We start from the raw sequence: 12,457 nt of genomic DNA on the forward strand, positions 1-12,457 counted from the left end.
TAAGCAATAGAGACATACTCCAACTTAGGCAAGCAAGCAAGTATTAGAAAGATTGGGAATAGCCCACAGAATCAAAGGAAAACTGAAGAATCTGGGAAGAACAGGGATCAGAACTGCTCCAGGGTCCCAGACAGAATGATGTAATGGAGAGGCCCTCAGCTTCTTCGAGGTTCTCTGTGCAGAATGAAGAGCTCTTGCTATTACCAGTGTTTGCTTCCCTCTTCTCAAGAGTCATATCTTCAGAAGGAGAGGCTAATTGGCTTAACTTGGGTTACATGTTCATCCCTGCTAAGGGACAGTAGGTCTTGTGGGACAGTCTGATCAAGACCAAAGGGAAACCAAAAAAAGGGAAAGATAAACTGGCACCTTAAATATTACAGATGTCCCTATAATGGCCTCCCTGAAAAGAGTTGTGTTTTGAGTTACAGTCCATTTTCCCTGAGTTGACCACAATCCCACACTGCCTTCCTTTTGATGAACTGCATACTTTTGAGAATTGCCTGTCTGGTCATAGAGGTGTGACTGTAGAATAATTTTTTTCAATCAGTATTTTTTCTATCAATCTACTAGCAATCTTTTTCTATCAATCTACTTGTAAATAAAATCTACAGGCATATAAATCTGAAACCCCATCTAAATTGGCTCCTTTCCTAATTAGTAAGATTTACCTATTGCAGCATTTTACAAAGACTTCCATCAAAATGCTTCTAAAGGCAGAGAAAGGAAATAGTAGAGATTGAGTGGATGAGTAATATGCCCACCAGAAGCTTGAACTTTCACCAAAGTGTCATGTTTTAAAATTTTGTGCAGAGTTTGTATTACTTGCTTTATGTCCACATTTTCTTCTCCCAAAATCTTTATGAAATTGACATTCCTTGGAAAAGAGCCCTATTTTTATTGTGGCTTCTAGAATTCCTTGGCATAGTGACAGGTTTCCCAATAACATAAAGCATAGAAGTACAGAAATAAAGGAACTCTTACGTGATTTTCCTTGTTATGGTGTGGGTTTCAACTCTTGTGATGTGTCTGACCTATAATTCTAAGAAAAACCAGTGATTTGTGATATGTAATAATATATACCCACTACCATTGCCTGGGTATTAATAATCAGAATTTCCAGGCTATGAGGGCCTTGAGAAAGAATCTTAGTCTTTTACAGATGTGAGAGCCAGTCTCATAGGGGTGAAGTCACTGTCAGGTTCACGAACATAGAAACTGGCAGAACTAGGGGTGCCTGGGTGGCTCAGTCAGTTAAGCTTCCGAGATTTCGGTTCAGGTCATCATCTCATGGTTCTTGGGATTGAGCCCCGCATTGGGCTCTGAACTGACAGAGAGGAGCCTGCTTGGGATTCTCTCTCTCTCCCTCTCTCTCTGCCCCTCCCCCACTCTCTCCATCAAAATAAATAAATAAACTTAGAAAAAAGAAAGTGGGAGAAATGGAACTTGATTGCACCTGGGTTTTTTGTTTTTGTTTTTGTTTGTTTTGTTTTGTTTTGTTTTTTTACTTCCATTCAATACTCCTACTACAGAATTTGCTGTAAGATTCACTTAGGACACACTTTACTCACAATGTCCAGAATAGTAAAATGTTCCATAAGGTATGTGTATTTATTTGCTCTGGTGGCCATAACAAAATACTATGGCTAGGTGGCTTAAACAACAGAAATTCATTTTCTCACAATTCTGGAGGTTTAGAAAGCCCAAGATTAAGATGTCATCAGGGTTGATTTCTAGTGAGGCCTCTCTTCCTACGTTGTAGACCACTGTCTTCTTGCTGTGTCCTTACATGGACTTTCCTCTGTGTGTGCGTCGGTGTGCACACACATGGAAAAAGAGAGATCTTTCCTGTCTCTTCTTCTTGTAAGGATACCGGTCCTATTGGATTAGGGCCCCACCCTTAAGACCTCATTTAATGTTAATTATCTCCCTAAAAGTCCTATCTCCAAATCTAATCATATTGGGGGTTAGGGCTTAACATAAGGATCTTGGGGGACACAATTTAGTCCATAACAGTGTGTGTGTATATATATATATATATATATATATATATATATATATATGTAAGTTCTTATCTATCGATCTACTTACCTATTTACCTATACTATCTATCTCAGTTTGGGGCTCTCAATTAAGTTTATTGATATCTTTACAGAAAAAAGAAAAAGAAATAAGAAAAAGGAAAGAGTGGGGAGAACAAAGTAGAAAAGGATCAGGAAATTTTAAGGCCCAATTATCGCACATTTATACTTATGTAGAGATTTTTAAAAATCAGATATTTAGCTGCTAATCTGAGAAGACAGCTAGCAGGCAAGGTTGAGATATAAGGCAGGTGAAACTTAGAAAGAAGAGTGAAATATAGATTGTGAGATAATGCTTCATGATCCTGGAAGACAGGTGTAGGTTGAGTGTCATTGGAGTTGGAGAAGGGGCAGTCATCCTGGGCACAAGGGTACATTTAATATCTGGAAAAAGGGATTACTTTGTGGTAGATAAGGAAAAGGGGAGATTAATGTCCAGAGACTAGTTTTTCCTTTTACCTTTTAGTGCCACTGTTTCCTCATCTGTAAAATGGGGATTGTAGTATACCTCCTAGCGTTCTTTTGAATTAAACCTATATGGAAGAAAAACATTTCCTTAATTGCCCCCTAAATTTGCAAATCCGCTTGTCTCTCCAAATGGAGACATTGTTCTATACCTCAGAGGCCAATCACACAGTAGCATATGCAAATGCCTCCCCCCCAAAAGGTTATGCAGTGGATAGCATGTGTCCATACTGAAGGCATTTTTCTTCTCTCACTGCTTTCCTTCTCCCTTTTCAAATCATGCCTGCTTAGACCTTCCAAGAGTCAGAACCAAGCCACTGCCTGGTCAATACTCTCCTACTGTGACTGTTCTCTTGGTAATACAAATCCTGGTTGAAGCCTTTAAATTGCCCCCTGCAGGGCTTGATTGTTCTTTGATGACAGACTAGTCTTCTACTTACCCTTGGAAAAGGGAGTGAGAAAAAACGGAAATGAATAAATAGCTGAAATGAATGATCTGAAAAGAAAGCACTGAAGCTCCTTTCTAGAACATGCACATGGTCACATGCAAATGTACTACTTTTATCAGAGCTGATATTCTCATTCAGGAGCATACTTAGTTTCTACTTAGAAATACTCAGAATTTACCAACTTTGAAGAGTTTTTCTCACAGACTTTATAACTTTCTGTTACACAATATGTGCAATAGCAAGAACTTTGGACTTGCCTTCTTGTGATGTGTAGGCTTTCTGTTAATGCCTTTGCAAAGAGGCTCACAAGTTTCAAATTTTCTGCTTTGTTGCACCTCTGAATCTCTTCCCTTACTTCATGGTTCATAGATGTTCTGGTTTTAGATGACAAAGATGTCTCTAAGGCCAATGCTCAGAAAACTCTCCTTTCTCTAAAGAAGTTCTTTTTTTTTAATAGTTGTTCACTATGTCCCCTTATCAAATAATGCTATGATATTGAGGCTGTAGCCAAAAATTCTGGTAAAACAACCATGTGGGGGTGGGGGTGGGGAAGGTTGGAAGAGGGTTGGTTGATGTTTAATGCTTTCATCCCTTTTATTTAATTTTTTCATTCCTTTTAAATACAGGTTATACAGATTTCACCAGCCCTGAGAAACAGAATAATCAGTATGTTTTTAAAGCTCTACTTTGCCAGAGGTCACGGTTCAGTTATATCACCCATCATTTAGTTAATTAGACATTTTGCTCTTAGCTGAATTTGCTTAAACAAATATGCACACAAATGAAAAACTACTATCTTTGCAAATCAACCAAAAACTCAATGTTTCTCCATCATATAATTGTGTAGTGAATGTTAAAACTTGGATTCTTGCCAGCTTATTAGTCTGAAACCTCAGGGAATGTGTAAAAGTGCCCCCAAAGTGCAATTTTGTAAGAATGAACTTCGTGGAACTTCCTGGTATCATTCCAGTAATAATAATGGATTATCTTAACAGTTTGATTTTGTAACATTACTAGCATTGTCTCTGAGCTCAAGGATTACCTTTATTCCAGATGGTATCTGTTTTTGACAGGAAAGAGCTCGAATGATGGATTTCTTTATGTTTTTCCTCTAAGGTAGAATACTGTTCCAATATTCTCTATAGGCTGTCACAAAACACTGTTTTTAGGAACCCAATACAGAGGATTTTATTTAATAGCCATTATTCAACTTTTAAAACTGTCACTGACCATTGCCTCTCGAGTATTTGCATCCCAGTCTATCTTGGTTTCATAAAATACCTAGTGTATCGTCATTCCTTCCCACCTGCTCTCTCCCCACAACACAAACTCCCCACAACACAAACTCCCCACAGGCTGCCCCACCCAGTGTTGGATCATTGTTATTCAGACTTACAGTACTCATTTCTGCTTTAGGATTAATTTATCAACCACTTTTCTAAAAGAATCACAAATGCCAGGGCGCCTGGGTGGCTCAGTCAGTTAAGTGTCTGACTTCAGCTTAGGTCATGACCTCACGGCTTGTGGGTTCAAGCCCCGCATCAGGCTCTGTGCTGACAGCTCAGAGCCTGGAGCCTGCTTTGGATTGTGTGTCTCCCTCTCTCTCTCTGTCCCTCTCCCACTCGTTCTCTGTCTCTCTCTCTCTCTCAAAAGTAAACAAACATTTAAAAAAAAAATCACAAATGCCACTGAAAATAAAACTGTCTGACAGACTATAAAGGTCCATGTATTATATGAAAAGTAATCCATGATAATTCTTCCCTTGGAAATGTGATGGAATTTCAAAATGGGATTCCTGTGTTAAAGGTTATGTGTATTTTTAATTATAATCGATTCTATCAGATCATTTTACAAATATTACCTCCTCCAAATGTATCAACTAATCAGCAATGTTTTTAGATACCTGTTTCTGCCTGGTCATCAGCTTTTACCCTCAGTCTTTACTTTTTGCCCATCTGATGAATGAAAAAACAGTACCTCATTGTTTTGATTTTCACTTTACTGACTACTTGTGAGGTTGAGCATGTTTTTATATGTTTGTTAGCCTTTGCATTTCCTCTTCTGTTGGTGATCTGTTCACTGTGCCCATTTTATTTTTTAATATTTATTTATTTTCAAGAGAGAGGGAGAGAGCAAGCAGGGGAGGGGCAGAGAGAGAAGGAGACACACAACGTGAAGCAAGCTCCAGGCTCTGAGCTATCAGCACCGAGCCCATTGTGGGGCTTGAACCCATGAACCGCAAGATCATGACCTGAGCCAAAGTCGGATGCTGAACCCACCGAGCCACCCGGGCACTCCAGGTTGGTCAACTTTTAAGGTAAATGCCCTAAGAGTACACATTTGTACAATTCATACATAAATGAATGTGGCCGTGTTCTAATAACTTTTTAAAAACTCATAGTTGACTTATAGTTTATGATTCACCATGTAAGGAGCTTGGAAGTTGTCAATCTGTTGCAGCCACAAATAAAAAAGCTGAATGAGCTGAAAATCAACAACTCTTTTTTGATCCATAAGAGAAAGTGAGATCCCAATTAGAGAGCCAGGTGAATGCAGAGAATCACAGGAGCAGAAAGCCCTGAGCAGAGGCCTCTGCAGGAACCTGTGCTATGGCAGAAAAATCTGACCTGTGATGGGTAATTGCTAGAGGCTCAGAGTGGACAAGTCTGAGAATTAAAAGCTCTGGAGGGGCTGGCAGACACAGGAGGTCCCCCACACTTAGGTAAGCTTCACCTTCAGGAACTCAACCAGGTTCTCCAGTGAATATTAGGGGGAAAAATATCATGCTTCTGACAGCAGGAGGAGAAAAAGAGCCATTTTGAAAGATGCCAGAGCATTCTGTTCTTCTTAACAGGGGGTACTCTCAAGAGAAACTATTTTACCACAGTCTAAATTACTGGGGTTTTATCCAATCTAGGGGGAAGGGAAATACCCAATGCCAGCCCTGTCTAGTCATCCTGGCCCACATAAGACGGGGGGTGGATTAGGGAACTGAAAAATACTTGTGAGTTCACAAACCAGAGGCACAAAGTTCACTAAAAGACTGAGACCTGATCATAGGATTGCAGAACGCTTCCCACCCTCTGCACCTTGACACCACATTACTAAAGGACTGTTCCTTCCACCCAGTACATCATGTCCAATCACCAGATAAAAATTACAAGGCATTCTAAATGGCAAACAAAAACAAAAACCCAAAAAACAGTTTGAAGAGAGAGAGCAAGCATCAGAACCTGACTGAGATATAACGAGGATGTCGAGGTGACATATCAAAATGTCATACACTTGGAATCACAGCATGCTTGTCCCCATAATGTTTGAGACTTACCATATTCCTGAGGCTGTAGAATTCTTTCTGCATTTATCTGTCCCTGGTAGAACTTGGGTGATGGGAATTATGCTTAAGAAGTTCAAAATTTCTATTATACTTTATTTATATGAACACTTAACATTCCTAAAAGTGCCACATTCATTGCTTTTTCTCTTTTTTTCGCAAGTGACAAAATTAGAAATTCTTTAGAAAAGAGATAAGTCCTTAAGCTTTGGATTGAATGGATATACACAATAAGATAATATGTTTTCCTATTGTTCCAGAATTGTGGCAGAAAACAACAGGCATCAAATCTACCTCCTACTTTTTTATTTCATTTTTTTCAGTTTATTTATTTTAAGAGAGACTGAGACAGTGCGTGCAGGGGAGGGGCAGAGAAAGAGGGAGAGAGAGAATCCCAAGCAGATGCTGCACCGCAGTGCAGAGCCAGACGCAGAGCTCACACTCACAAAAATGAGATCACGACCTGAGCCGAAACCAAGAGTCGGACGCTCAACCAACCGAGCCACCCAGGTGCCCCCAAATCCAGCTCCTTCTAAGGGCAGAGAAGTAGCTGGAATTTGACACTTCCATTCTCAGCCTACTGAAAGATGGCAAAGAAGAAAAGCGGGGAGCCCTTGCCTATCTCCTTTCAGGAGGCTGAACATTTTGAAGTCAAGAGACCTGTTACCCTACCTACGGTTACTCTTGGAGGAAAAAAACAAACAATTGAGGACAGGAGGCAGGATCTGCATGTTGGGCGGGGGGTGGTGGGATACTGTCAGACAGAAATGGAGCTAGAACCCCTTTGCTTAAGTTTGCAATTCAAGGAAGTACAAAAGTTGCAGCCTGCATGTGCCTGCAGACCTGAGAGCTGACCATGGAGAGATGAGACTGATGCCTCTAGTCTTGTCAGAAGTGGCAAACATTGGGGCATAGAGGTGAGTAGAACAGAGAAATGTAGCCGTGTGTGTGTGTGTGTGTGTGTGTGTGTGTGTGTGTGTGTAGGGGGCTGTCCTTTGGAATACACAGCCAAATTTCAGAAGGGTGCTGGTGCCTGAAGAGCTTCCTTAGCAGAGCATCCTGTAGTCACATAAACAGCAATGGCGAGTGAGGAAGAAGACTGCAGACTTTCCTGGTTACTGCCTTTCCTCTCTCCCTCCTCTTTGTCCATCACCAGACAGAGGGTCCGGAAAGATGTAGAAGGGAGTGAAGGGTGTGCCTGGTGCTTAGCCCTTACTTCCTCTGGCTGAACTGCCAAAGGGAGAAAAACTTTGACATGGACATGAGATTCCAGTTTCTTTTTTTAACGTTTATTTTTGAGAGACAGAGAGAGAGACAGAGCATGAGCAGGGGAGGGGCAGACAGAGAGGAAGACATAGAATCTGAAGCTGGCTACAGGCTCTGAGCTGTCAGCACGGAGTCCGATATGGGGCTTGAACCCATGAACAGGCTCAAATTCACGAATCATGAGATCATGACCTGAGCCGAAGTCGGACGCTTAACCGACTGAGCCACCCAGGTGCCCCTCCAGTTTCAAAATAAAGTGAAGTGATGGGAGCCTGGATGGTTCAGTCGGTTGTGTCCCACTTCATCTCAGGTCATGATCTCACGGCTTGTGAGTTTGAGCCCCGTGTCGGGCTCTGTACTGACAGCTCAGAGCCTGGAGCCTGCTTTGGATTCTGTCTCTCTCTCTCTCTCAAAAATAAATGAACATTAAAACTCTCAAGCATCTCTTAAAAATAAATAAATAAAATGAAGTGAGTCTTGGACAATGAGACTAGTCCAAAAAGTGACAATGACTGAAACACTAAGGTATGTGGCCAAGAAGTTAACAGATGTTTCCCGTGGGAAAAAGGGCTTGAGAGAACAAAGACTAGGTAGGCATTACAAAAATGCAATTATTTTATACATGCTATATGTAACATGCAATATTATATATATATATCTATCTATATTTTTATATATATTTATATATATATTCACATTGAACAACCCAGGTTTAACTGTGCAGGTTCACTCCTACTGGATTTTTTTTTGATACATTTTTTTGATAAATGTATTTTCTCTTTATGATTTTCTTAATAACATTTTCTTTTTCTCTAGCTTTATTATGAGAATAAGGGATATGATACATATAACATACAAAATATGTGTTAATCCAGTGTTTGTACTACTGGTAGGGCTTCTGGTCAACAGTATGCTGTTAATAGTTAGGTTTTGGGGGAGTCAAAAGTTATATGAGGATTTTTGACTGAGGGGAGGGGAGTTTTGGCAGCCTAACCCACCATATTCCTCAAGGGTAAACTGAATATGAAAATGGAAAGTGTAATAAGTAGAGCCATGAAATTTGCAAACAGTGGTGAGATTTACAAGGAAGAAATGACTTCAGGCTAGGAGATCAAGAGAATTTTCACCGAGGACTTGGCCTGTACGATGATGCTTGGGAAATGGGTTGGGGCTCGGGCAACACGTACTTGGGAAACAGGGATTAAGGAGAAGGCAAGAGAGCAAAGAGGGCAAAAAAGGTACAGAACTCCTGCAGGTACAGAATTGGCCTGGAGGAATACTTTGTGGTCCAGGTGGGCTGGAACATGAGCCTGTGTGAAGGGGATGATGTCACTGCATGGGCAATTTCCACCAGAGAGAGGTGGTTACTCAGGTCGCTCATGCTGGTAGTCAGCGATCGCGTGCTGAACGAACAAAACAATAAACTGGCTGGATTGCAGGCCGCGGAACCCCCTTTTCTGTATTAAGCAATGGACAGCCAGTAAAGATTCCACTTAGAGGGGGAGGACATAGGCAGAATTATGTTTCAAGAGCACTCCTAAAGATCCTCATTCACATTTTGGGAAGAATTAGCCTCAGGTACAAGGTTTGACTAAAGAACAGGAGCAGGACCTCCGTAAGGCGCACGCTTCTGTCTCCGCACCCCTCCTTTCCAGGACCCTCGTTGACCCCCAACATCAGCACTTGCTGAGGGCTACCTTCTGTTCCTAGGTTCTTTCTGGCGTTTGCAATGTAATGTAATCCAGTTGGGCCACTTTTATCCCTTAGAAACCGTTTCTGGCGGGGCCGTGCGAGGAGACAGGCAGTAGAAGACGCCCAAGGCCTCGAGGGACGCGGAGTGCCTGAGGTGGCCCATTCCAACCTTGAAGACAAGTGCCTTTCTGTCGAGTCCTGCGGGCAAGGGTTGGCGGCGTCTGTTCCTCGTTCTCCACACGACTAGGGGGCGCCCTCGGTCCCCAACCCGCTTAGTTCCCAGGAGCGCGCTCTCCTTCGCGGCGTCTGGTTAGGCCACATCCTCGGACTCAGAAGTCGCGTCAGAGTTCCGCATCGACCAATCAGAACTGTCCATGTACTAGTGGGGGCGGGGCTGCCAAGGCAGGAGGAAGATGGCGGCGGGGGCGAGGTGAGGTGTTGGCAGTGGAAAGGGGTTCAGGCGTGGGGGGCGGGGGAACGTGGAGTGATGGCCCGCGCCGGCCGCAGGGCTGGATAAGAAGCCGTCGCACCGCGGGTGTGGGAGGGCGGGAGGAGAGGGCGCCTGGACGCCACGGGAGTATGACGGGGCTGTACGAGTTGGTGTGGCGGGTGCTGCACGCTCTGCTCTGCCTGCACCGCACGCTCACCTCCTGGCTCCGCGTTCGGTTCGGCACCTGGAACTGGATCTGGCGGCGCTGCTGCCGCGCCGCCTCTGCCGCGGTCCTAGCGCCGCTCGGCTTCACGCTCCGCAAGCCCCCGGCTGTCGGCAGGAACCGCCGTCACCACCGGCATCCGCGAGTGAGGCCGGGCCCGGCCGCCGCCCACCCCCGGCTGCGCTGGCGCGCGGACGGCCGTTCCCTGGAGAAGCTGCCAGTGCACATGGGTTTGGTGGTCACCGAAGAGGAGCAGGAGCCCAGCTTCACGGACATCGCGAGCCTCGTGGTGTGGTGTATGGCTGTGGGCATCTCCTACATTAGCGTCTACGACCACCAAGGTGAGGTCCGGCGCGGGTAGGGGGACCCGGGCGTCTCCGTCGGGGGGGACCGCACATCCGGCAGGTGTATCCGCGGCGCGCCGCGCACCGCAGCGCTCCCTGCTCTTCCAGTTGCCCCATTCCACGGCCCTTCAGGGCAAATTACGGTGCTAGCGCTTTCGAGGAAGGGAGATAAGCTTTATTGAACACAAACACCAACATCTGCGCTTCTCCACGTTATTTGCCCTCCGCCCCAACCTTTTTTGTTGTTTGTGTTTTTTACTACACTGTTTCTTCAGAGAGATTCAAGGCACTGCTCTTAAATCATTGCTAGTCTGTGAAGGCGCATAAGCTGAGTGGTTGGGGGCAGGTAGCGTTTGAACTGGGCTTACAAAAAGTATGTGAGAGACTGGATAGGCAAAATGAAAACAGTCCCAGAGGTCTGGGATAGTGTGCAATCCTTGATCCTTAGTGGCTAACACAGTACTTGATATAGTAATTGCCGTTTTTTAAGGGTTGATTGAGGGAATGCATTTAACCATGGGGAATTTTTTAAGTACGAGAATTCACCATTTATTGGGTGGCTACAAACCTTAAGCACTGTGCTAATAAACACATTCCGTTTAATCTTACTTTTAACTCCATGGATTCTCAGGTTTAGGGGAGTAGATACATAAGTAACTTGTTGGTGAATAGCAAGAAGTGTTGGGAGTAAGTAACCACGATGAGAATGGGGGAGAGAAATTCTGAATTGGAGGAATTTGAGAAGTTCATGCAGAGGAAATGGGCTTTCCTTTGGACTGAAATGATGACTAGGAGGTCAGGTTGAGGAAGGTTCTAAATGGCAGGTTTGGATTTCAGTCAGATCCTGAAAGTAGTGTCATTTCCTTTCCTTAGATATAAAGATGTGACGATAACAATGATTTAGGTGTATGTGTATGAAGGAAAGAAAACTAATGTTTTCTTCTCTGTTGAGTAACGTAAATTACTGGTATGCTCCACAGACGCTACGGTTTGATTTTTTTTTTTTCCTTTAAATCTTTGTCACATAGGCAGGTGTAAGTGCAGGGTTTTGTCCGAAAGGGTACGTCAAGGTCAGACAGGAACTCTTGCAGGGTATTAGAGTAATCTTTGATTGACCTGTCACCTTCCGTGCAGTCAGCAAGGAATATAGTGACTCAGTAGTCTGTCATTATCAACTGATGATATAACCTGTAGGGTAAAGTTTAATAGGGGCTGACATTTTATGGAACTTGCCAAAGAACTGAGCAGACCAATAGAAATACAGGACTGTTAGGAAGCAACCCAGTCTTTGCTTAAACCAATGCAACAGAAACACTGTGTGGGGAAAGAAACAAGTGAAGCAGAAATGGAAATCAGTTAAAGCCATTAAACAATAGGGTGAATTAACTTATAAGTGAATCCCTTATATACGGGTGATTCTTCTAAAGCAAGTACCTTTACGTTCTAGTAGGAAATGCAGATGTATATAGCTAAATAGTTTAACTTGGTGACTGTGCCTACAGATTGTAATACTGCAACACTTTCATCTTCTGATAATTCCTGTTCTTGAATTGCTGATATGGTCCAGAAATATCTTGTGCCATATTTGCTAAAAGAAAAGTGATTGTTGATGAACAGGGAGAAGTCAAGCTAACCAGGTATTGACTGAAAACCTGAAGGAGTTTTAAGGTTATTTCCAGGGAATTGACATAGGGCACTTTGTGCCCAACTGTAAAAGCAGTTTTCATTATTTTTAAGGGGATAATTTCATTGTTTGAAATAAGAGACTTTTGACGTACCCATTCTTGGTGTTCATTCATTCATTCAACAGTGACAGTGGCTGTCTATTAACTATCAGGTATTCGTTTGGGCATGGGGTACACCAGTGCACAAAACAGACAAAAATCCCTGTGCTCATGGAACTTACACTTTAGTGGAAGCCTGACAAATATTATATAAGAGTAAAAGAGTGGTAAATTAGATCATAAATGAAATGAGGAAAAATGAAACAGGGAATGGGAATGTTGAAAGGCAATGGTGGGGTGCAGCGTTAAGTAGGGTGGGCAAGGAAAGCCTCGTTGACTTTTGAGTATTGACCTGAAAGAGGTGAGGAAACGACCTGTGGATATGTGAGAAAAGTTGTCCTTTTCAGGGGAGGTATAGCTACTTACCCTTTATTTAGTTTTCCCAAACAAAC

The 12,457-nt window shown here is 43.1% G+C and overlaps 1 protein-coding gene across 1 annotated transcript in view; it reads left to right on the forward strand.

Moving 5' to 3' along the window:
• The first annotated feature begins 9,724 nt into the window (after positions 1 to 9,724).
• Positions 9,725 to 12,457, forward strand: part of NUS1 (NUS1 dehydrodolichyl diphosphate synthase subunit) — a 30,541-nt gene continuing 27,808 nt past the window's right edge. The window contains exon 1 of the mRNA XM_030316236.1: positions 9,725 to 10,278. Coding sequence (XP_030172096.1) covers positions 9,864 to 10,278 — 415 coding nt within the window. The 5' untranslated portion in view covers positions 9,725 to 9,863. The remainder of the gene's footprint in view (positions 10,279 to 12,457) is intronic.

Source organism: Lynx canadensis, chromosome B2 (genome assembly GCF_007474595.2).
Source record: "Lynx canadensis isolate LIC74 chromosome B2, mLynCan4.pri.v2, whole genome shotgun sequence".
Taxonomy (NCBI): domain Eukaryota; kingdom Metazoa; phylum Chordata; class Mammalia; order Carnivora; family Felidae; genus Lynx; species Lynx canadensis.